The sequence below is a fragment of the Pogonomyrmex barbatus genome, unplaced genomic scaffold (assembly GCF_055798465.1).
Source record: "Pogonomyrmex barbatus isolate J1 unplaced genomic scaffold, ASM5579846v1 scaffold16, whole genome shotgun sequence".
In the NCBI taxonomy this organism is placed as follows: Eukaryota; Metazoa; Arthropoda; class Insecta; order Hymenoptera; family Formicidae; genus Pogonomyrmex; species Pogonomyrmex barbatus.
Window position 1 is genome coordinate 4,615,943 of NW_028297112.1, and position 27,330 is coordinate 4,643,272.

At 39.7% G+C, this 27,330-nt stretch overlaps 1 protein-coding gene across 1 annotated transcript in view; it reads right to left on the reverse strand.

The window, feature by feature from the left end:
* LOC105423430 (uncharacterized) overlaps nt 1-27,330 on the reverse strand; it is a 200,579-nt gene that overhangs the window by 50,308 nt on the left and 122,941 nt on the right. The window contains exons 3-4 of the mRNA XM_089074070.1: nt 23,264-23,323; nt 1,617-1,655 (exon numbers count right to left, since the gene is read on the reverse strand). Coding sequence (XP_088930196.1) covers nt 1,617-1,655; nt 23,264-23,323 — 99 coding nt within the window. The remainder of the gene's footprint in view (nt 1-1,616; nt 1,656-23,263; nt 23,324-27,330) is intronic.

The window sequence follows — 27,330 nt, forward strand, 5'->3', positions numbered from 1 at the left end:
ATAAAATTGTTTCGGTCTTTACATAAAATACTAGAACGCCCGTCGGAGGCGAGGAACGAGATACCTCGTTTTGCCAACGCAACAACATAATTTTGCCGATTCGATCCGCGTCGATAGGGACCGTATTCGCCTCGGGGGAAAAAAAAAGAGTCAGGCGAAAAAAGAGACAAAGAGCGAGAGAAAGGGAGAAATGGAGGCACAAATTGTCGGATCTGATGGATCCGGTAGAAATTCTGTAACATGGCAGGATCGAATTCCCGCTGGCCGCTTCTGTCTCGCGTAGAATAATAGAAGACCCCGAGGCGAATAATATTTAAGAAAGCGGTTTCGCTTCTATCCCTCGACGGCAACGGCAACGGCAACGGCGGTGGCGGCGGCGAGCCGTGGAATAAGGATTTTATCATGAATCGTCGTAACGATCGTCCTTACGACGCGATTCGCCGCGCTCTGAAGGGCAAAACACAGCGGCACGCGGATTGGCTCGGGTTCAAGTCGAGGCTCGAACGACGATGCACGCGCATATCCAGATAACCCCGGTGGATGTTACCACATCGCCGTTAACCCCCCGAACGCGCCTTACTACGGCTTTTTTTCACCTTATCTGAAAACTCCACGCGATATAATATCGGAAATGATAACTCGGCTCTTACATCTTGGTGTAATATCTAGCTCGTCCCACCTGAACGTTCCATGTAATCAGATTTAAAATGAGAACTTTCAGATTATGGCATACCGTCTGACGAGCGTGGAGCGAAGCAAACATTTCAGCGGACCGATAACTTTGAAAAGTTGTAAAACGTGAAAAAAAAAAAAGAGTGATTCCGATTCTCAATAAAAAGTTGACGTCTTCGATCATATTCGGAACTTGCGAAATCTTGAAGCGACCGTTAGGTACGGTTGTAAAATTTAATCACGTAGTAACTTGCGTCTGAAAATTAATTATGCTAATTCTCTTTAGCGGCGTTTATTGACATTGATTGCACATCTATATTACGATTCTCAATGATTTAATGACTTGTTAATTTATCAAGATTGTGATTGGCTTGTAATTGATCGAACGACGCGCGATATAAGGTGATTACGACGCGCATTTATTAAGTTAATTTAATTGGTCGCTTCCTCGGTAACATCGCGTGTACCAGGCAAATTGGAAGCTAATATAGACGACTATGTATTACGCGGTACATACATATTGGACTGCGTTCAAATCGAAACTCAAACAATACCGCGGACGTGTTTCCGGGATCATCAATGGACGCTAAGGAATCTGTGCTAAATGTTTTGCCGCGCGTCTCGAAATTACTTTGAACTTTAGCGACCGTCTCCGTCGACGTTTGCTGTATACACACAACCGCGATACACTGCGGAGCAACGACAAACAATGTTACGTCAATTTAGGGAGATATCGATTTTACGAATGGTATGAAATTGGTCCCCAAAGTCAGAGCGTTTATACTTTTATGAGTGACGTAAAAGAGATATCGTGGGCTCGTCTCACTCTTTTGTTCGCCACATTTTTCGGAGGGAAGATTTTAATTCTGTCAGAACATGTCGTTCTGACAACGAGAGAGAAGAAAGTTGGCTGAATAGAATGTAAAGATAATAGAATGACTTACTTCGCGCATTTTCCGCTGTTCACCTCTCTGTCGATCGCTCTGAAATCAAATTAAATTACAACAATTAGCTGTTGAATCATTAGTACAGATGTATTTCATAGTCGTATATATTTAATAAATAGCAAATGACCATGTGTATATGAATCAACTTCTCGCAAGTCTCGCAATTTCATAATTACGTCGACGATGATATCGTTTTTGCTGTAAATTAATTTAACAAATTAATTCCCGTTCGTCGTTGACAAATTCTTTCCATAAGGGTTATAATTCCGTAAAGAGGTTACGGCAATGCGGCCCTTGCTGAAAGTGGCTTTCAACTAGTTAAAGTCCGTCCCTTGTCGACAGGAAATACCTCTAACCGCGCTGTTGCAATCGACAATGCCAGAGTCTCATCGGGATTCCGATATATCGATATTATAGAGGAGCGTAGGAGCGATTGTAACACGGCACAATGCCCTTGTAACATTGCCCTTTATTATCAACTAAAGTTATCTGTATTACTAACACGAATTAAGCTATTTGGCTTGTATTTCTATCTTCCATGAAACTATTCGCGATAATTCTCATATACAACCTTCATCGAGTATTATTTCGTATTTTTCCTTATAAATAGTAAACTTTTTTTAATAACATCTACATTCCGATATATCAATAAATGTTGTATAATGTTATTAAATAAATAATAATGGAATATTTAAAAATGAATAATAATTGAATATTAAAAAAAAAAAAAAACTATAGAAAATCAAGCTCGAGTTGCTCGATACAAAAACTCATTTTAAATTCATTTTTGATTGTGAGGAGGAATCTGGTAAAAATCTCAAAACTAGTTAAGGAAAAACATATTTGGAGCATAAAAAAATCCAACTAAAAGTATTGGAAATGCATAAAGAATTATGTTGTCACGTTAGGAATGCATTAATCTGGATTTAAACTTTTGACGAATGTTACTTTTAATAGCTGGATTTATCTATTCTAAGTGTTAGACGTCGTGCTACAAATCAGGACCTCGCTAGGATTAAATCTATCTCTCGCAAAACAAAACGCTCTTCTAAGCGCGGAGAATCGACCGTTGCGGTTTCGCTCGTTCGCCCGCCGCGAAACAAATTCACGACGCACACCGGGAGCGAAACGTGTTCCGTCGTTAAAAATGTAAACTTCATGCCCATCTTACGAGCGCGGGCATGGTTCATTTGTCTCGTAAAGGCGAAACTAATGGTCGGCACAGAGTTATGTACCCCATATTGGCTCGCATTCAAGTCGAAATTCAAACCGCGCCGTGAAACGCACGGCATGATCACCGGTCAGGTCGTTACGACCCTAGCTGAAACACGAAATCAGCTTGTCGGATTATTAATCCTTTCATTATCGAACTGAATTTATGCAAAACGCCGATGATTTCAGATAATTTTATGTATTTCAAAAGATTAACGTCTTCTATAATGGTATAATGAAGCTTTTTTTCATCTTACAAAATGGATCTTTTACATTTAGATCTTACTACTTGTAAGTTTTTTATCCAAATGAAATTCACTTTTTGTCGAAAATTTACAAAAAATTGAAATGTAGCTAAAAATTCTACAAATTCCAATGGCTAATTCATTCTCGATATTTTAATTGTAATAATAACATAAATTTGCAATTAATTGAAAACTAGATGAGTCAGAGTGAAGAAACAACAAAATAAACAATTTTTTAGATATAAGAAATACAAAATTGATTTAAAATTATTTGATTTATAAATTTATAAATCTTTTTTGTCACTACATTCTTAGTCCCACATAACTTTCTTCGTCGTAACCACAATTTAATTTAGATGACGAATCAGAAATGTGGAAATAATGCGCGATTCTACGAATTGTTACGTTCTCAGGTCGGCATCGAAACGATGCTGCGAGACACACACATGAGATCACTATAGGATGGAACTCGAGGAATTATTGCCAATCGTGAGAAGCTGAAACATCTGAAAGGAATTTTATTCTCTCATACAAGAAGCATCCATATAGTCTTAGAGGATATCGAAGATATTCGTTCTGCTAATATATTATTAAAATTTCGTATATTAAAGTTGTAAATACATTATGCATAAAGCTATAAATCCCGTCATTAAAAAATTTTTTTTTGCAAAGATTTGTGTACATATATTTGTTACAATCGTAATTTTTCATAAATCTAAAATATAAAAAAGACGCAAAATTTACTTTACAATTTTTGAGTATATAATTTGATATAGTTGTCCATTTATAAAAAATATGTTTTATTAAAGCTTTTCAAAGTTTTATTCTTAAAATATCATCAATCTCTAAGATTTTCATTTTGAAAATTTTATATCCTTTTTTATATCAAATTTTTAGTAACATCAATTTCAATATATTAATTAAAATTAATAAATATTTTAAAATAATTATAATTGATTGGAACAAGTAATTATAATTATTTAGAACAAATTGTCGACAAATTGTCGCGATAAGATTCTATTACCGTAGAATGTTGAGTACGACTGAACTGAAGGCAGAAGAGAGGGAGAAAAAGAAATTATTAATTTCTTACTGGAGAAACAGTCGCGACTGGATTAGATTCGCGTAATTAGAAATCTTGTCGCGTGAGATATAAATGGAGTAGACATTTCCATTCTCGGGATAGGAAACGGACCTTTAGTCTCTGAAATCTGCGCTCGCAATTTTCTCGCTTGTCCTAAAAGGAACATGTCACGTACAAATACGAACAAAATTAACAGGGAATTAATATAAAACTCACGATTGTGCGCATTCCAAATATCGAAAGACTCAAAAAATTATTATTCATTTCTTCTAAGCTGAAATAAATATAATTATCGATTATCGGATATCTCAATGAATAAATGAATAAAATAATTTTAAAAAAAACTTTAGTAACCTTGTCTCGTTTTAAAGTAACTGTCGATAATTCCTTCAAGATAAACCAACTTCCCTTGCTTTATGGTCACTTTGATATTCAGTGAAAATATCACATTTACAAACGAGTACTTAAAAGCGAGTTTGAAGTTTCCTGGGAACACAGTAGAAGCTAAGAGCGGACAAGTGCTCCGAGAGCAATCCCGGCCGTAAAATACCGCAACTACGCCGGCTGTGAGGCGGCGCGAATTATCGGCCGCGCGATTCCGACAATTTAGCGTTCCGCCCGTTGTACGACGACACGACGCGACAACGCTATTCAAATCTCGTCTCCCCCGTCCTCCTCCTCCTCCTCCTCCTTCCCTTCCTTTTTCGTTCGTCCCGTTCCGCGCGTCGCGTGGCAGTAAAACAAATCCTTTTATCCTGAGCGAGGCGTTTCGTCTCCTCGAAATCGTAGCCGCGTTCATCCCGCAGGATGTATTCAGGATGAAGAGTGCAGAGAGGACGACGCAATTCCACACCGACAGAGAATACCTCGGTCGGCTGCAACGGGGGAGGACGAGGCAGGGAGCAAGGGCGGAGGAGCAGGGAGGTGAGACGGAGGGGGTGGGCACATTGCGCAAAGCAGCACGGCTGCATCCTGCCCTCATGTTCCCGCGTCCCTCCCCCGCCACCCGCCGGCGGCGTTGGCTGTATAAGCCACTCGTCATTATTTCATCGAAATCGGTAGCTGGTTCAACAGGTACGTTTCCGGCGCGATATGCGGTTCCAAAAGCCTGTCTGGAAATCGCCAGACTTGTAGAAAAGGCGGAACAACGGGAAGGGAAATAACAGTGCTTTACATGTAGAATATCGCAAGAGTAAAATGCAATCCGTCAATCATAGGCATTGCTTGACAAGTGCGATTTGTAAATCTATCATACTCCTTCGTACTTACATTCATACCTTCATTTTTGTATCTCCGCATAAAACGACACGATAAATATTGGGTAGCGAGTTAGAATTCCGATGAAGCAAAACCTGCTCGAAATTAATTCGAAATTAGTGAAAGAATGAGGAAGCCTTAATTACGTACGTAAAAATTAAAATAGTGAAATATGCACTATTCTGACGTGAATTTAGTGCAAGTGTGTCTTTTTTCCTAATCTTACTTTTTAGTATGTGTAAAGATTCGGAAAACACGAATCGTTTCTGGGACATTCTCTACACTTGTGCATGCCATCGCATCTTCTTACAGTTCATACGATGCACGCGAGACGAAAGGATGCCGAACTCCGGTGAAACTGGCCTCGAGCCAGGACATTACTTCCGAGAAGGAAGAAGAAAAGAGTCAGAGAGGACGATACATGTATGAGAGAAAGGAGGACAGAAGAGAGAGAGAGAGAGAGAGAGAGAGAGAGAGACAGAGAGAGAAACAGAAAGCGGAAATAGAGACCGGGGGCCGGTAACCCAAATGAATATTTAATTTCTGCATATCTTACCCCGGTAAAGTTCAGAGCGACGGGATAGCCGGCTCACTCCCAAGAGGGTGAAAGGAAGAGCCCCATGTCCCTTGTACTTGCCGTGTCCCTTGTAGCTCCCGTGATATAGGGTAGACCCGTGGATCTCTCACCACCGCTACCGGTCCCGCTATCCTATACCCGCACAACCCTCAATCCTTTCCCACTTTCCGTAGCTCGCTCTCTCGACTGCTTTCCACCATGGTCGCTCGTGACCGAAGGGCCAATTATGACTCTCCTTACGAGAAAGCGGTGGAGGCGGAGAACGAGGGTGAGCGCAATGAAGAAAAAAACCATGGAGAAAGGGAAAAAAAGAAACCAGTGACGTGAGAGGCGGACGGGACAGAGAGAGAGAGAGAGAGAGAGAGAGAGAGAGAGAGAGAGAGAGAAAAGAGAGAAAAAAGGCGGGGAGAAAGGACAGCGAGTGGTTGAAGAGTAGAAGCAAGGGGTAGTCAAGAGAACGAAAGCTCGTGAAGAGTTTTAGACGAAGGTATTTCCACGGAGATCTGGATCTTGGAGTCGATGGACCGCAGACTACCGAGGAAAGGCGGAATATGGACCTATCGCCGACAAGGCGAGTTGAGAAGGGACGCGGAGACAGAGGAATGGATTGGGGGGGGGGTGCGGTCGAAAGTTTCAGCGAGAGGATAAAGGCGCAAGAGCGAGATCGATTAGTGCGCTCAGGGTAACGAAAGAGTAATATATAGTGAGATGCGCGAAAGGCGATGGATTCGAAAGGAAAGCAGAGTGGAATAGTAAATTATAGCGAGAAAAGAGACTGTGTGGTCAAAGAGAGAATGAAGAATCGATGAAGAATGAGAAGAAAGAGCGGCTGAGCTAGACAGAGAAATATTTAATTCTACATTCTATCATTCGCGTAAGTCGGCGAAAAATGCAGCCTATATATATATATATATATATATATATATATATATATACACACACACACACACACATACACACACACAGTAGTCGACTGTAGGCTATATATATAATAATGCACTTTTTAAATGAGACTTTTGCTCGATGGAGACCGGATAAAGGAGCGGAGATAAGGAGAAAGGAGCTTTAGGAAGCATCAAAGCCGGGCGAGATTGGACGCTAAAAATGTACATAGCAATTGAACAAAAGAAGAAGCAAGCGAAGGCTGGTTAGGAAAAAAGTGGCGGCAAAAAGGAACGCCCTCGTCGCAGCGAGCGTCGGAGGAAAGCCCAGAAAAACACAAATAACAATCAACGAGGGAGATCGAAAAAAAAAAAAGAAAAAAAGAATGTATGTGGGAGGGACCTGAGAAATGTCGTGATGAGTAATTCGAGGTGTCCAGTGCGAATTGAGTCAACCGAGTTATTCGAATTAATCCCAAGCATTTGCAATTGTCTTGTCAGGAATTTCTTAGCGTCATGTTGAATACAGGGTGATAATGAGATAATTTACAAAGTTATCATGCTTTATTAAACTTGACTAAAATAAATAATTAATCTTTTTATAATTTGATATATCATAGTTGCTAATCTAAATACGCTATATTAAGTATTATTTTTATATTTTACATATATTTTTATTTTAAACAATGACAATGAAATCAGTTATCGTCTAAAGTACTTTCATGCAGCTAAATCTTCTATTTAAAATTTTTATCGTTTAAAATATAAACTATTTAAAGCCATTAATCTTGTCTTTTAATAATAGATCACTTTCATTTAATATACCTTCAATATAGCTCAATAGTTAAAATTAGAGATAAATCATGCTATTAAATTTTAATAATATCAAGTTAAAAAAATTATATTATAAAAAAATTTGATTGTAACTTTTAATTTCTCTCATAGAATATATTGAATGTTACTAATAAGAAAATAAAAGAAAATGTTTACGTCAAATTTACGTGAGTATAAGAAGAGACAAAAGTCAAATATGACAATCTCTCAAACTCCAAATTTGGATTATGCGAGAATTTCGCAATAGTTGTAAACGATTATGAACACCAGGATATGCAGGATATGGCTATTGCTAACTACGGTCGAGTCAAGGCAACGGCAGATACGAGTTAGAATGCAGATATAAAAAGTAAGTAAAGAAAAAGTAAATGAAAATGAGAGAAAGAGCTACCGGGAATGGGTGAAAGGAGTGTAGTCGGCGAGGGAGAATAGAGAATAGAGCGAGGGTGGAGAAGAAAGACAACAATGAAGACGAGGGTCGGATAAAAAGAAAAGATGAATATCCACGAAGGAGAGAACGAGGGGAGAAACGGGAGCAGGAGATGGGGGAACGAGAGTATGGCGACGAATGAAAGACGGAAAAAAGGAAGAAGAAGAAGAAGAGGGAGAAGCCGAGACTGGTAATTTGGATCGAGTCGACCAGCCACTCAAACCTCGGGCACTAGTAGCGCCCGACCCGCCCCTGTGGCCCCTTCGCTAAAATCTGGATCTTACTCGATCTAAGTAGACTTTAAAGTAAGATAGCTCGTTTGTAGGATAACGTGGCCGTGTAATATTCGACCTGATTCAAAAGTATGTCGCATGTACTGCTAGAATGGAAGCGAGATCGCACATACGAATATATATAGATAGATAAGCCGTCCGTTTCAAGCATGTGTATAACATGGACTTTCGAAACTTTATTAAAACAAAAATTATCGCACTGTACTTGTGTCTTTATTATCTTTGTTTATTGCTTCATGAAGTAAGAGAGAGAGAAGATAAGAGAGATTTTATTTTTAAGATAAAAATGATTTATATTAGGTGTTAACATAAAGATATGTCGCTTTAAGAATATATAGTTTTTATTAGACATTTAACAGAATATTTTTACTAAATTATATTATGCAATAACTTATTCATATAATTATAACTTATTCATATTAAATATTTTATTAAAAATTTTTATTATAATAATGTACTACATGACAAGCTATTACACGTTCCAATTGATAAACGCTAAATTCAGGTTTATACGATTTATAACTTAATTTTTGTGGATCTTTTGTGAAGTAAAATATGCTTATATAAGAATTTCTTTTAATCGTTTTAATATAATAACAGAACGTGCGTTTTGCATAATATGTTGAAATGAGATTAGTTCACTATTTAACTTTGGGAACGATTATACGAATAGATTGTGGAGAGACGAAGCTAAAAGCCGCGGAATTAAAATTAGAATTCCATTGGATAGGATACGCGGCAAAAAGTCAGTATAAGGAAAGGAGAAAATAGAAGAGCTTGCAATAGAGACAGACACAGACAGACAAATGGACAGAGAGAAAAGAAAGGGAGAGGAGAAAAGGAGAGCAATGAGAAAAGCATAGGAAGATCGAGGAAAATACGAAGAGAGAGAGAGAGAGAGAGAGAGGAGAAAAAGGGTGAGAAAAAGAAACGTTACGAAAACGGAGATTGGTAATTCAGATCTAAACGAATACGACTGGAGGAACTAGCAGTGTCCATCTGGCTGTGTCTTAAATTTCGATCTTCCGCGATCTAAATAGCCTCTAAAGCCAGATAGAGTGCCGATACGATAAGAAATACGGTAAGGAAATGGAGGATCCGCGGAAGATAGTTTGGACCTCGCGGAAAAACAAAAACGCTACCGAGTCTAACTCGGCAATCGATACACCGCGGTGCAATTGCGCGGACAATTGGCTGCGTAAAGAGGAAGGACCCGAAGAAAGAGGACTCGTAAGAATTAAAATCGCAACTGTCGCGCGGACAAAATGCTCGCCGGGTAGCGAGCACGCCGAAGTTTAAGGATTGGAATCCGCCTAGAGGCAGAATCAGCAAGGGAAGAAAAAGAAGAGAGGTGTTCGACGAAGAGTTAGCCAGTGTAACACACAAACCATAAACCCATGTGCGAACACACACACACACACACACACACACACACACACACACACACACACACACACACACAGAGAGAGAGAGGTAACACAACACAGGTCCACAAAGAAAAGATGCCTTCGAACAACGAACGATGCGGCGCAAAATACGCGAGAGATAAAATACCGCCGGAATTAAAATTACAATCTCCGTGAATACGACACGGCGGTGGCAAAAAATAAACGTCGGCCAGGAATAAAAACCTGAGCTGTCCGTAGAAAATAGCGAGGCGAGGCGAAGATGAGGCAAATCCGAAGAATAGGAATGTGATAAAGGGAAACGATGAAGGAATAGAGGAAGGAAAAACAGAGAAAAAGTGAAGACCGGTAATTCGCGCGGTAAGGGTCGACTGCTCCCTCCTTCGCATGTTGGGGCACCAGCAATGTGCCGACTTATATCCCTGAATAACCCCTTACCTCAGTGTCTCTCAAATATAGTTGCACGAGGGAAAGTGATGTAAAAACGAGCCCGTTTGACCTCGTTCGGACAATCATCATGCTATTAAAATAAATTTTATTCCAAAATCATTCTCTTAAACAGTGAATAATTTATTATCCAATAAATATTCAAAATAGATTTTATTGGAATTATTTTACCAAATCGTATCGTTGCCGAATAAAGTCAATATACATATAATTTTTTAATTATCTTTTTAATTAAACTTTTTAATTAAATTATCAGATTTTACATTTCATAAATTCATATGGAATCATGACTTGCATATGGACAGTTAATATTTTATATATTTTATTAATTTGTCAAAAGGGAAAAATAAGAGTCAAGGATCTGTTATGAGAAACACTGCTTTACCCCTTTCAGCACGATATGCCCATAGCGCTTCCCGACTTCGTTGTACTCGAGGGGGTTACTGAGCAGAAGGGGTCCACCCCGCAAGAAACCCCGGAAATTGGAATCTTAAATCGATCTAAATCCTTTTTATCGTCGAAGGACTCGCCGAGGAATTCTCCTTCTGAATCATCTCCATATCGCCGTATGCCGGTCGACGTGTAAACGTAACGATGACTGGTTCCTCTTCCATTGTGAAATATTCACCCTTTCATTTGTGTAACGCGATCTCTCGAAATCGAGATTCAATCTTACGTATAGCCAATTATACCAGAAAGTCGGTCAATCTGGGTATCTCGATTCGTTTTCTTATCTTGCCTCTGTATCGCGAATTTGTGTAATTGGATTCGTGAAACAAAAACAAGTGCATTTTAGAAAATGGCACTAGAAATGTATAAGTTTTTCCGGATCTCTGACAATCTTCCCTTAAATGTCTCCAATAATTCGTATAATACTGAGACTCTTGCGTTAAATTGCGTTACATATTTCTCTCCCTTCCGGATACTAGCGCAGATTTCCTTGGTGCGTTTGAGAAATGCTGACCCGAATCAAAGCGACCGCTTGCTAATCACGATGAGACCCGTGGCAAAATGTGGTCGTGTATCGTGGTGCGACGCATTATTTAGTAGAACTTAATAAATTCGCATCCCTCTCCTTCGTTCTCCGTGTCCCAGCGGGCCGTCCGCTGAATTCTAACGGGTTTTACGCCGCCGGATATGTATATACGGAAGCACAGTGAGTGATACGCCAACGGCGACAACGACTCGCTCAGTCGGCTACCCAGTTCGGTAAATACAGAGTCGAAATTCGGCGACGCCGTTATATAACGCGCAGAGGAAGAGAGGAAATGAGGTAGGCAGATAGACAGAAGGATAAATAGATGGATAAATAGATGATAGATCGATATATAGATAGGTAGACAGATAGATAAAAGAGAGAGAGAAATGCAGAGAGAGAGAGAGAGAGAGAGAGAGAGAGAGAGAGAGAGAGTTCGCGAGACTGCGTTCGCCGCAGGATTTGCCAGTAGATAGTCGATTACATGCCTCGCTTGCTTATTGCACGCTTTGAGCGTTGATGCTTGGAGACACGGCACTGGAGTGACGGCGGCGAGTGAGAGTCAAAGTGAAAGATTTTTGCGATTTCGCCGAAACCGAAGAGAGAGCCAAAGGTCGACCGTGAGCAGCAAGGGAGTGCAAGCTTTGAACCCGAGCGATTTCGTGTGCGTGAATCAGAATTGTGCTGTTCGCACAAACGCAAATGTAATTAACGTCACTGAATGCAACAATCTTGTAGATATAGAAACAAACGAATATTAATGCGAATATTAATAATTTAAACAATTAAATTTCTTTCTTCCTTAAGCATCTCTATATAATGATTTTTATTTAAGAGCAATTATAATTTTGCGTGCTATAAAAAAATATTGAAAACTGCATAATATGATGCATAATATTAAAACGAGTATTCCTAATGTAAATAATGTAATAATTACATAGCATTCAAATGTTATTTTCCGTTTAGTTTTAGTTTTAACTCGAGCAAATAAAAGGACATTTTTTAAAAGTAAAATAAAACGTACTTTATAAAGAACGATAGATTTCGCTTTCATTTCTATTTCGATTCCCCTCCCCCCTCTCCCTCCCGTTGTCATTCTTTCTCTCTCTGTCCTAATTAATATTCGCCATTTAATATCAGCGTCGATAAAATGCTCGACGTGCGCAGCGCGCAAATATTTGCGCGCACAATCTGCAAACCGCCAGCGACTGAATTTGCAACGTAACTACTCGAAATTAAACGCCGCCCCTCTCTTATTTCCCAGAATCCACGCGCGCCCTTTGCACGCGAGAAATGAGAAAGACAACGCTCGGTAGAGAGATTTACTCAAATTATACTCTGGATCACATAGCCTTAAGGTAGCTTAAATTTGATGAGATGTCGATATTTTACCTCTTGCAAAATACCCTAAGGACCTATACTCTGTGCCATATTTCTCTAACAATATTCTCCATAATATCGGCGCATTGTCTATGTAAATTAATAAAAATCAATCGAGAAATACAATGCCTATATATAAAATGTTTCAGGATTATCGCAAGTCCACAAGATCACTTATGCATTTCACCCTCGAGAAAACGCAGGGATATCTCTATTCTATACACAAATACCGATGTCCAGCCCCGACAGTGGCAAAATAGTGTAAGCATCTCTCTCCCTCACCGTCGACCTATCGGCGGCCGCATGTTCCTGAATCCGAAATATTCGTAGGATTCCGCATCGACTGGCCGGCTCTCCAGTTTCGGCGTCGCGCCCGTGCGGTAATCCTGTTTACAATAGCTGATTGCAATAAAATTTACATGTACCGGCGCTGAATTTACATGCGGCGGCAGTTAAATTCATGCGCGTCGCGCGCTGCACGCAATTTACATACGCCATACGGGGGAGGTAGCCCCGAATTTTATGCCGCTCGTAGCGTTCACACGTGCTTCATTTCCCGCCCTGCCCCCTTCCCTCCCACGCCCTTTCCTCGTCGCTGTTCATCGTGAGCCGGAGAGTTCTCTAATTCCTTTTTTTCACACGTATCCCTAAAAAAAAAGAGAGAGAGAGAGAGAGAAAGAGAGGTCTCGGTCTCGCCGGCGAACCAATTCGCGATATCGGACGACGGCGAAAGAGGAACGCGCTCGTGTCGTGCGCGCGAGCCGCGATACTCGCGATTTACCGTCCATTTATCTGTGCAAGAATCGCCGAGTGATAAATTTCAAGTATCGTGCTTAAACGAGCACGCCGTTTTATCGCCGCTGTTCGTCGGAGAGAGAGAGAGACAGAGACAGAGACAGAGAGAGAGAGAGAGAGAGAGAGAGAGAGAGAGAGAGAGAAAAGGCGGCTCATTATCTGAATTCGCGTAATTTTGAAACGCGAAATTTAGCGGTAGCTCAACCTCGACCCGATTATGGCTGACCCGATTATGACTCCGTGCGTCAAAAGAAGAGAAAAAAATATGCTAATGAATCATGCTAATGAATCATGTTTTCGAACAAAAATTGAATAAACGATTTGAATAAAGCTAAATGCGGAGGAACTTTCTGCCTCAATCATTTTCACAAGAGCGTGTCCCTTTTTAAAGCATATATCTGAAATTTTCGGTAAATTGTGAGATTGAAATTCCGAACGGATTATGAGATTTCCAGATAAATAAAATTATTCCGTTTCTTGGTTAATCTTTAAATAAATTAAAATGAAGTAAGTAGAAACAACTTCAATCCCGACTCCAGTCTTTTAATTCAATCAAAATTTGTGACGATAATTAAAGTAAAGAAAATTGAGACAATATCTTAAGGGAAGCCTGTTTTCTAATTCACTCGAATTAATTTTTAAGTAATCAATTTAAATATTGACATTAATACATCTATCCCCGCAAAAGCTTCCATCATCTGACGATAGTCGGATCTTGAGATAATCGTATTCTCCAAGTCCTTTAATTCGACAAAATCAATTCCTAAGTAGATGGATTAACTCGAGCAAGTTCCACATATATGGGCTAATTTAATCATATGTATTAAGAAAATCGAATTACACTCGCAAGTTTCTCGCGTTCGACCAGAATCCGCGACGACAGATTGCGAGATCATAATTTCCAGTAAAACGCCGCCCTCAAATAATCGAGATTATCCCGTTCCTAGTCGTCCGTTACGTCGCGTAATGCGCTTCGTAAAACGTTCCGGCCGAATATAATCGGCGAATTATCGAAAATCCCTCCCGGTTTATCCCCTCGCGCGAGAAGAAGGCGCGTTAAATCGCGCGTCATTCCTCTCGCGAGAACAATCTTCTCTCGCGGGAAGCCCGCCTCGCGTCATTTCGCCGATATCGTCAAGGCTGGATTTTATTATTTCAGCCATAAAGTTTATCGCCGAAAACATGCACAGTGGCTTGCCATCCATCGCCCTCGCAACAGGCGTACGAATATCGAGGCGAGCGTGCGTAATATTTATCGTCGAATTTTTATTGCGCGCGATAAAGCGTCCAATTTCCGCGCGCGATACCAAATACGACGCGATTTTTTTTTTCAAGACCGATTTCCGGCTAACCATGAGTGATTAGCAACACGGTTGCTTCCGCACTCATGCGCACTCATGATACGACCTTTGACATTCGTATATGGTCGATTTTTGTAAGCTGACAAACGAGATTCATAAACCTCACGAACGGTCGACGTAACGCTATCGCAATTGAGATATCACAAGTGGTATCGTATAACTTCATCGACTTTGTATACATCTGTAATATGAAACTTGCCATAGCTGCGATATAATTGACTTTCCTCGAACGAGATTGTCATTTATCCAATTTGTCATCGATATTAAATTTCTTGAGTGATCATGTTTGAAGCATATTTTCTCGAGACGAGGCGCACTTGAACTAATCTAAGAACAAAACTTTACGAGCTATATTTCAAAGCTCTCATTTTTCAACATGTGAATTTTAATAGAAACATAGTTCAGTTGTGAGAACTCTATACGCGTTCGATACAGGATTAGACATTAATAAGAAAGGCGGTGATAGGTGGCCTATGGATGGTCATTCAATAGTAAAATTGTCCGTGACTTAACTGCTATCTACATATATACATATATATATATATATATGTGTGTGTGTGTGGGGGGGAGGGGGGGGTCGTAATGTTTCAATCTGTGAGAAAGAGAGCGGGCAGACACACGCTGAAAAATAGATGCGCCAGCATGTCAAAGTTCGCGTGGAACCAGGATAAATAAGCTCGTTCAGACAGCGATATCTAGAGTCTTATTCTACTTTTCCATGATGATTGTTGCCAATCGTGCGTCTTCGTATAGCCTTGGACTCCTTTGTAGCCGCAAAAGCACGTAATTATGGTACAACTTAGAGAACGCCTGGCTTTACCCTCCATTATTGAAGTAGTAAACTTCTCGTTCCAATTCTTTGAATCTTTATTGAATCAGAATTAAAAATAGACGACGCGTCGTATAGGGATTTAACGCTCTAGCCGAAGAGCCGAAAGTGATACAAAAAGGTACAAGGATTAAATTTTAGATGAGGGAGCTCCGCTGATTAAATCCCAAACAACGTTTGTAAACTCGCTATCATGTTTTCTCCACGATGTCGCGTCTATATAAAGTTTTTAAACAAGATTTAAAGCGCCGTTAGGTAACATATCGCGTTTCTGGATTAAAGGCTCTTACGGGGATCTTGAACACTGTGATATCAAAGGAGAGCCGACAGATGCAAAACGTCACGTACACGTACCTTTGCAAAAAAAAAAAAAAAAAAAAAAATGAAAAAGACCTGATAAAGCATGTTTTTAAGAAGAATGAGTATGCCATGCAGTCCACCGTAGAAATAATCGCGACGCATTATTTAACGGATTAAAAATAGCCACAAAAAAGCGAGCAAGACATTGCGGTCTTGACTTACTCGCGGATAAAAAAAAACAGTAGAAAAAATGGAGAATATAAGAAAGAAAAAATGCTTAAACGATTTATTCTTTTTGTTCTGTCAGCAGAACGAATATGTTTCAACTACCAAAGATCTATCTGATAAAACTAACTTACATCATATATATTTTAGACATTTATCCTTTTATATATTTAATGCCTTTCCCTAATAGATAAAGGTATATATTTTTATATTATTATATATCTTGATTATATATCTAAAATTATTTTTGGTATATCAATACTAATTTTAGTCATACGGATTTTTATACCTTTAAGAAAATCAAATAAACAGATAAACAGTAGATATACAGAGAGCTAACGAGAGACTGCATATAGAACTTCCTGGATATTTCCATTTTACTTAGGTTTCTTTAACACACACATTTAATCCTTATACTCATCATCACAAACGTAATTTATATTTTCTCATTCCGACACGTTTATTTGTTATGTAGATACGTTGTATTCTTCCCTATTATTATCTTATAACTGCCGACTCACTTCTGTATATAGCAGTTGCGTTTTGCTTTTTGTTCTTTAGAGGATTTATCCCAGAACATAATAAATTTCCCTCTCTTTCCCTTTATCTCTTTCTCTTCCTGCGTTTCTCTCTCCCTTCCTCTCCGCCCTCTCTCTCTCTCTCTCTCTCTCTCTCTCTCTCTCTCTCTCTCTCTCTCTCTCTCTCTCTCTCTCTCTCTCTCTCTCTCCTCTCCTCTCGACGCGGTGCCGTGCACAAACACAGCGACGCAACGCGATACAGGATGCGAATCCTATATTACAACCACCGGCAAGCTATTACCTCTGGGTTCTTGTGCAACGTGCATGGAAACATAATGGGCGCATAGTGGTTGGCTGACTGTTACATTATTAAGTAGTTGAGTGCACGTTAGCTGCGAAGTGCTGTCAGCCTCCATTCAGATGCGGCCCGGGCGAAACCAGTAATTTGGCGTTAGCCGGAAGGACGAAAGTTTCCGGAAGGGGGGGGGGGGGGGGTAGGGAAAAAGAGAGCGGGAGAGATCGGGGCCTCCCCTTTCTCCCCTTAATCGATTATTCTCTCGCGGCAACCGCGATAAACAATGTTGGAAAACTTTGGGAGGGTATTACCCCTCCCTCCCGTCCCCCCTCCACACTCTCCCTATCAGATAGAAAGGTAGCCGCCGCACGATACAGAGAATTTTCGAGCGCTGTAGGAATAATGACAAGAAGGAAGAAAGTGGCCAAAAGGAGAATCTTTTTATTCTCTCTCCGTCGACGATCCGATTAAAAATAAATTCCACAAATGCTTGCCACTCGTAATGGCAGGCTACAGCGGAAGATAAGGGTTCTTAAGAACTGTTTTGTCTATTACGTTGCATTTAATTCCTGTCCCAAGATGCGAGATAATATCCACATTGTCTACCTATGAAGCGTAGTTGTGGTCTTGCTCCTATAGATATAATCGTTTCTATAGATACAATCCCATAATTACGCTACCTTCGTTACAATCTATTCGCTGTACCAGTTCCTATCTCTGATTATCATTACGCGCACATTCGCAAAGGACTTTCATTTCTCTATTCCCCCGTGCTTCTTTTCACATATTCAAAAATATATTTACGCTCGTTAAAGTGACATCGCGCGTTTACGAGCGCGTTTACAGCTCCAAAGCTACTGTCATTTTAATGACACATGCGCGAGCAGGTCTGTCGATTTCGGGAGATCCTCTCTTTCTTTCCCCTTCGCACCTCGTGAGGCGGAAGTTATAATATCGGAAGGCTTAATTCCACGTCGAAGGGCCTCGGCGACGCGGTTTCTCGCCCGTCGGTCGTCTGTCTCCTCGGCGTGACGGCACGGTGGCGACGGCGGGCGAGGCTCGTTATCGATTTCGCGAGTACCGCCGAGAGTGGCTTAGCCCATTCGTTGCATACGGAAGATGACGACGGTGGCGGCGACGGCGATGGCGGTGGTGTAGCTTATCTGCCGCCGCTCGCAGCCCCGTAAGACGCGCTTACGCGTCATAGATTCCATTATATTTCACCGCTCGCGAGCGCAGACATTAGCGTATCTACTTTTGCAATGCCTTTTATCGCGTCCGACGGAACATCCCATTGCTCGCACTCGCGTAAGCATCCAAAACCTTTCTTCCATTCGACTACGTGACGATTATCGGTCGCGATTACTCGATGCTCATCACGAGTATATCGAATTCCAACGCTATCGATGAAGTTGTCATACAAAAAAAATAAGCCTTAAATCAAGACTATATTTCATATATACGAGAACATTATTATCTTCATATGAAAGATTTTTAGTCTTGAGTTAAACAAAAATAATATTTGCATCAATACAAATTTCACAAAATCAAATTTAGATTAAAATTTTTCAGAAAATTATAATATTCTTGTTTATATGTAAGAATATTTTTCTTGATTTAAAACTAATTCTCTTCTGTATAAACATTAGATTATTGAGTCATATAAATTAGTATAGGCTTTTCGCGCGAAATACTTAATCGTCGTAACGAAAAATAACTCTTAGAAGTTATCTCGCATTTTTCGGAAATTCACAGAAATGTTCCTTTGATAGAATAGAATATAATTTATTGTCGATCTGAGTGGTTAATCTGCGACACTTTGATATGTAAATTTGAAGGTCCGGAGAAAGCCTTGCTAATACTAATTTCGTCACCGAGATGACGTAATAATATCGCACGAACCGATATTCGACCAAAGACGATGTTCTAATTGAACCTGAAATCAGGATAAAAGACGAAAAGCTCCTCCCCTCCTTCTCTCCGCTCTCCTAGGCCAACAAGGTCAGCTCTAATCTTCTCTCCACGGCTTCTCTCCTCTCAGGAAATTCTATTATATTCCTGGCCAAAGGAGCAGCGCGCTTTAATGCATCTCCGTTGCATTTCACGAAACCGAATACACCACCGTGTCCTGTCCCGTCTCATCCTACCCTATTCTATCCTCTCCGCATCCTTCCGCCGCCGCCGCGGCCGCCGCCACCGCCGCCACCGCCGCCGCCGCCGCCGCCGCCGACGCGATATGTCAGAAGCGGAAGGTAAACCCCGCGCGAAAAATACGCACGGAGATACCGAGAAGCGGCATACGGCTTGGCACTTCCACGCCCGCGGTCATGTTTTCGTAATTAATCGGGCGCGATGTTTAACTTTAGGCTTTTAGCACGGTTTAATATTTCAGACCACGCGTTCTCGCAGCGCCGGGCGCAGTTTCGCGCACAGCGCCGTGGCACAGAGAAATGCGACGCAATTTTTACGCGCCCGTGCTCGCTGTCGGGGAAAAGAAATGAGAAACGTAGAACGCAATGTTATCTCCTGCGCGTTATTAATGCGACAATCGACATAAAAAAAGTATCGTCTAAACGTCGGGTTTCTGTTTCTCTCTCGTATAATAAACTCGTTAATTTCAACATACACTTTTCATCGTAAGTTTCGACGTCCTTTCAAAAGCGCAAAATCTTCCCTTTATAGTTCCATTATTAGGGTTCGCCGAGATTGTTATTGCAGCTTCTCACGTCATATATTATGTCGTGCGAATTGCGAGAAGATTAATTAATGTCAATCGTAATTTCGCGAAGATAGATGAAAAGATTCGAAAAGTTTCGAGATCAGCGTCATCCCCTTCATATTTTTCGATTATCGAGATTTTCATATTACTTTACAGGCTCGACCCACGATGGAAGTTGCCTATTCTCATATTATACTGTACGCATAGTATGGAACTTCGTAACTCACAGGACAAGATAAATTTTGAATAATGCATCCTAAGATTACCGCCAGACGCACGCCCGAAAAATTCACGAGAGCGGACGGGATTCTCGCTGAGAGAGGACGAATTATATCACAACGCGGCGGGGTCGGCAGCGGACGTTATTCAGCACTCGAGTGGACAGTCTCGTTGCATCAATTACGGATATCCATTAGCCTAATTAAGCCTCGCGACATGTGCGCGAAACTGCACCGTCCGACGCCTGTCTCGATGAGACAGACGAAACGAGAAAAGAAATATCGGAAAATAAATTAATAACAATGAAAGCACGAATCGACAAAGCACGAGTCAAAACGAGAAAAAGGTGAGCAAATTATAACGAGGCATTAAATTAAAAAATAAATCGGTCGAGACAAAGAAATTGCTGCAATGCGCGCCCGCAGACCGCAAACAGATGGAGTGAGAGTGCAAACGATGTGAAACACTGACGAGACGGGAGGGTATCATTGTATGTAGATAGCGGGGGTAGTGAAATATACTTTGTCGAAAGTTTTGACAAAAGCGAAATACAAGCCTCTGCGCCGCCTTATGGGAAATTACACGATGAGCTTGCCGGATTACCGTAACCTTCCCAAGTAACTCAACCCACCCCTTTTCCTCTCGTTGATCCCCTTTTCCACTTTGTCGAGTCATTCTCAACCCCCGTCTCTCATTCCCGGAAGGTTGAAGATCCTCCCTTTAATGCTCGCCGCGATTTTACCTTCGGCATATTCGGAAAGTATCGACATGTCTCGACAGGACGATGATAAATTTGGGGATCAACGCGTAAAAAGGACGAAATTTCTTCGAAAGTGTTCGAATTTTAGCAAAGCTCAGCTCGGCTTATATACGTAACGTATATTAGTCGCCGGCACACTTTCCTTCGCTTTTTTTCATAATTTCATTACGAACCAGTTCCTATGAATTTTCGATATTAAATACAACTCAAGTAAGAAAAAAAAGAAAGAAAAACATTTGTTAGAAAAGAAACTAATATAAAATTATCCAAGGACACGATAAAAATAGACAATAGATTTTTTTTCATTATCCGTTTGCGTCATTAAAACTTGACGTAATAGTTTGTAATTTCGGAACATTGATATTCCAAGGAACGTACAAGGTCCTTCTCAGGGGTTTTGCTTCGTTTCTGATATTCACAGTTCTAAGATATATGCATATCTGAGATATGTATCTTTGAATCACGATCGTCAGGACGTAACGGTGCATTGGTGCACGACCGGAAACATATGCATAATGCATAATAATGCATATGCGGGAAGCTCAGGAAATTCGGTGAGAGCGACTGCGAGAATGAGAGAGAGAGAGAGAGAGAGAGAGAGAGAGAGAAATTTTAAATTGGATTGAGAGTGTACTAATGAGTCTCGCAAATTATCGCCTCTCGTGTGAGCATGAATCGACATGCTGGCAGGTTCTCATTTTATCAAAATAACTAATTAATAATTACGTGATTGAACTATACTACAAATGCTTCTCTCGCGAAATTCCTCATTAAATTTAAATGATTGACTTATGAGATTCTCGCCTAATTCAAAAACAAAAGCAAAATTTAATTTTAAATATATGATTATCTATCAATCATCAAAAGCAAAAGATAAATTTTTGACATTATATTTTACAAGTTCTATTGATTATATTATTTAGATAGATGAAAAAACATACAGACTCGTAAGCGTACAAATAAGTTATAAATAAGCGCACAAATATGATAATTTATTAATAATTACAAACTGTAAAGTTATTCCGACTCGACATCGTATGCTTCTCTACCGCAGTTCTTCGTCTTTTCCAAAGTGAAGCAGAAAAATTAACGTGCATTGTTCTTGTTGCTGATAATTTTAACTGCTTCTAAAATACGCGGAATCTAAAAATAATCTTTCCACAACAGATTGAAAATATTATTTTATTAAAAAATCTTTCTATTTCAATGTATGTTAAAAATTCCCAACATATGTTTTCTCGTTTCTGACATCATCAATCCAAATAATTCCAGACAGCAGAATCAATATTTTCCAACTTTTAACGACAATCATTAAAAACGATAACGACGCCGTTACCGTTATAGTATCATTGCTCAACTATGTAAGGAAAACATACGACGACATTGTCGTTAAAATTATAGAACAGACCTACACGAGTCACAAGACGTTCAACATTGAGATATTGCTACAAATATCTCAAATATTGCTGGATATCTTTAAAATTTTATCATGAAAGTGTGATTCTATATTATCACAAAAACCTCGAAGCGAGACCCGAATTCAAAAATATTTTACACGTGCTTTGTATTTCAAACGTAGGAGCAGTCCGCGATGTAACACGTACACCGTATGTATCCTTCATTTTGAGCTATTTTACAGCACATCTCCCGGATTTCATCAAAATAGAAATTCGCTCGTAACATACGTAGCCACATTTTCGCCATCACAGGCAAAACATTTGCCATAAAATCAGAATTTCAATCATTGTCCACGGCAACAAGTTCTCGCGTTTTTCCTTCCTTCTTTCGACCTTTCGATTAATATTGAAATCCGCATATCGAAAGAGCCGGGAGAAAGTTTTCGCGGGGGAGAGTGACACGTCTTCGAGAGACGACGAATTAATTAGTCCGCAAGGCGAACTGATGAAGCCATTAATTACATCGACAGTTCAAGCAATTCCCTCGTCTTGCGGACCACCTTGTAAACCGGCGAGCGATCGCATCCAAAATCTCGAAAGATAAAACGGTCGACTCGGTCGGGCGGGGAGTCTCGAGACGAAACTTGGACGAAACCAGACAATGGTACTCCATTAAGAGCGCTTTCATCTTTGGAACGAAGTCGGTCGAGTAGCTTGACGATCCTCGATGCTTAACCTCGACCATTCCTACATTCTCGCTTCCTGTTACGACGGAACGTGCTTGTAGGTCGGTGATGCTCGCAGGCGGAACAATTTTTTCGACTCCGATTTTAAACCCACTTCTTTATCCCGAGTAGGAAGATATCGCGAAAAATAATCATGGAAAGAGGTTTTCGAACGCATCAGACAATAGAAGAACTGGATTCCATGGCGAACAGGACAGGAATATCCTTCGTGAAAAAGAAAAATAATTTCTTGTGCGCTAAAGCTGAATATTTATTTTCTCGTATTTTGAGCTTTTAGAGATATTAGATAAAATTTTTAGATACTAGACGAAAATAAAATTTAACAAAATTTCGATAAAACTGTTTTAATTTTTAATAAAAAAATTATCACTTATAATATTTATATATTAATAGCATTCTATATTTTTATACGATGTACATAAGAATAATTGCATGTTACAAAATAAAGATTGACTTACCAAACATGTTCTGGAAACATTGAAATTCAATCTGGATTGCTTGGCGATGATTCGGTGATGCTGAAAAAAGAACAAAATTCATGTCAATCCGAAAAAGTGCGAGCAAAAATATTGAAATTATAATAGATGACAGAGCATGATGCATTAAAATGTAAAATTACAGATTCGCTGCGCTTTCAGGCAGCAAATTGAAATGTTTTTCATCATAACAATGACAGATGTTAACATTACATATTAAACGCATGACAATGGATATTACAATGCAATGTTTACGTTTTTATATTTTATACATTAAAAGTTAATCTATATAGAAAATACAGTATTTTCTCCTAATTATCAATTATTTCATATTATTTCTATCAATCAACCGATTAGTATGAAATTTGTATAACGCTTTCTAGTATTAGCTGCACCGCGTAATTACAACGGTAGTAATAGAATAATACAATGTTTGTCTAATACCAGAATGAGAATAATGCCAGTCTACAATCGCGTAAATATACAATCATAGATTATGATCGTATACTTATTCAAGCGTGCATGGCGTACAGCGTGAAAGCACACTATTGTTCTCGTATTTGTATGCGTGTGTACATGTGTCCGTGTCAAGTGCTGGACAGGAAACGGACATGTTCTAAACCATATCACACAGAAGGGAAAGCAAGCACCGCCTTGCTGTTTGCTCCAACCTACGCGAATACACACAGTTCTAGAGATCAGCGTAATCACCGCGTTATACAATATCTATTATTCATAACTTGACAGAAAGGCAAAAAGGAGAACGTATAATTTGCGTTCAAGCTTCGTGAATCTCCGGCCTGATCAGAGTCGGCCTGGTTTGATCCGATCACGAATATCTCGTTGGCAAGAACACAAACGTGATCACACGATGATTCTCCACTTCCGCTACGCCTTACGGACCCCCTTGAGATTCTCGACGATTCTCGACGCTTAACCTACCCCAGCGCGGCCATACTTGATCCTTGTTACAGAACGACGGCGAACAAGCGGAGTGAATGGGGCGTGCGAGAAAGGCAAAGAGAGGAAGAAAGAGAGAGAGAGAGAGAGAGAGAGACACAGAGAAAGAAATTGCAAGAAGAGGGTAAAGGGTGGAAAGGAAAGATGCAGGAACGCTACGTAGGTACTTCCAATTCGATCTCTGGTCTAAGCCTTTAATGCCTGCTTATTCGCTCGCCTGGAAGAGGATCCCGAAGAGGTATCTAAACTTTTCCAACGCTCCCCGGAAGAGAGCTAAACGCCGAACGATTTTGCTGCCCCCACTCCGAATACTTCTTTCCTCCGCTGACTAAGTCGTGGCAATGGCTGTCGATAGCCGAGCGAATTACGTCGTGACGGGAAATACGACGTCGATATATGAGCTGTTTATTTTAGAAACAGAATGTTACAGAATGACGACATTCTTGTGCGATTCTATATTTCCGAGCTAAATGATTTGCATAATTACAGTTAATCAGTTAATTTTTGAATTTTGAGAAAAATGTATTTCATCAAAATAAATTCCTCACATTAAATTGTAGTTGAGTTTTATTTAACACATTTGTATTAATAAATGGGTCATACTTCACACATCAATGGAACGCGTTTGGTGATATCGACATTCAACATTCACGTGTCGTCCATGAATGCATTTATGTTCGTCGTGCAAATAGGATGAAATCATTTCGTTTCGATATTTGACTTGCACTACTTTCAAATAAACCATACGTATGGGGTATTTATTTTGAACTCTCTTAAAATTTGAATCTTCATGAATATATATATATATATATATATATATATATATATATACATATATATATATATATATATATATATATATATGTATATATTAATGCAAATAAATTTTAAACGTTAAATAGAAATATAAATAAAAAACTATAAATAATTTATAATTTATGATTTAAAATTATAAATTTTATATTCGTGCTATTTCCCTAAATTCCATTTTGATACCTATAAAATGAAAAAAAAAAAAAAAAAAATAAAAACAATCTCCTGTATCTTATATATTAATCATAGAAATTCATTGCGTAATACTCCATATCTCATTTGAAAGATTTGCAATCCTTCAAGCAGCCGGAAGTAATTCTTATCCGGATATCTCCATCAGCAATGTAGTAAAATTGCGGAGCCCCCTCTAGAGAGAGAAAAGAGAGAAAGGGAGAAGGGGAGGAGAGAAAGAGGAAAGGAGAAACGAATCCAAAGAGATCGCGAGCATTACAACGTGTACTCCCGGCATCGACTCGACTTTCCACCAGGAAAGAAAAAAATGCGGGCGAGCCGGAAAAAGGGAGGCAAAGCAAGCGCGCGCGCGCTCTATATCCCCTGGATATCGGCGATTGTGTTTTTTTGTCAAGGATCGAAAGTGCCTCGTCTACCCACACCGGTGCGCTTTGACGTTTAACCGGACGCTTATCGATTGCGGAATTTATTTCTTTTCGTATCTCCAGTCTCGGCCACCATTGTCCGTTCTCTCTCTCTCCCCCCCACTCTCCCTCCCCCTCCCCTCTCTCTCTCTCTTTCTCTTCGCTATTCCCTCTGTCTCTCTTCGCTGTCCCTTCTGCATCCCCAATGCCGCCCTCTTTATCCCGAATTACTCGGCCAGGCAGAACCGGTCTCTCATTCCCATTTTGTTTCCATTCCCCGACGGCTGTATAGATAGGTGAGATTAAGCTCCGCGATGGCGCGGCTGCGGTTATCAGGAGATTGCATTTTAGCATAATGGTTACGAGAGGCCGCATTGTAGCTCTGTTTTGAGGGACGCACCGTGATGTCGTTGCGTCGTGATGGGTGTCGAGGCATTTATCATGGACCAGGTATTTTTGCCTCCTCCCCGGTGTCTCCGCCCTTCCTGTCGTTCACCCTCGCGCGTATACACGAGCAAAACTTGTATAATTTAAATTTCCTCCTCGATATTGCGTAAGAAAAAGATATTGTATATTAATAGAAACATAGGAAACGTTTTGAATAACTCTAATTATGGACGATTAACGCCACCATTTTCATATCTCACGTGACCAAAATGGCAGAGGTCATTTAATTAATCGGAATTAAAAAATATGTGTAATATTAATTATATTTGTTGAAATGTAATTATAATCGTTGTTGTAATTATCAAGTACAAGTTGGATCATCGAAAATGTATTTGACCGATTTATCCAACTACACGTTTGCTTGCCAATATTATTAAGGTTAAGCGTTGATTTGGTAAGCGCCATGTTTACGTGATACATCAATCGACGACGGCGAGCAGACTTGCGCGTCGATGATGCTCGTTCAATTAAGCATTTCAAGCTAATTCCGGCCTATGCGATGCATATGCATGCGCGTGCATACGCTTCATAGTGTGTCCGACTGTGTATGCTAATCGCGCGTGTTCCCAAGTTTACTCGTTTGCGCAACCAAAAAGAATGCAAAACGTGCTCTCGCGTGATACACGCGTGATACATGCGTCATACTTAAAGATGGCAATGCGGCAATCAGTTTACAGTTTATTAATAACAGGCAGATGAAACATTTTCTTTCCTTAATATTTATTTTCGTCCATTTGTTTGTTTAAAAATATTTTTAGAAATTTTTTTTTTGTTTTAAAAGCATTTTTATTTTTTAAATAATACAGCGCTATCAGCATTTGCGGTGAAATGGCTGATATTAATTCGTGAGATCGTTGCACTTTGCCGGCTTATTTGATTATGCAAACCGATATATTATACGAATTCACGCTATTCGATACATTGTCCATCTACCATTCACGTTAAAACACATTTGTCAAAATTAATCAATTATTTTGATCAAGATTATCTATTATTATATATCTATATTAAATATCTATGCGACGTGTTGAACCTATATATATTACATATATATTATATATATTACAGTTAATTATTAATCTTGGCGAAATGCACATTTTGTCATTAATCTTTTCCTTTCTTTGATTAGTATCATGATTCGACAAAATATCAATTATCCACAATAGTAACGGCCTGTAAACTGTCAACACCTAAGGGACTATTCGTAGTCTGTTATTGTTCGCTGATTAATCA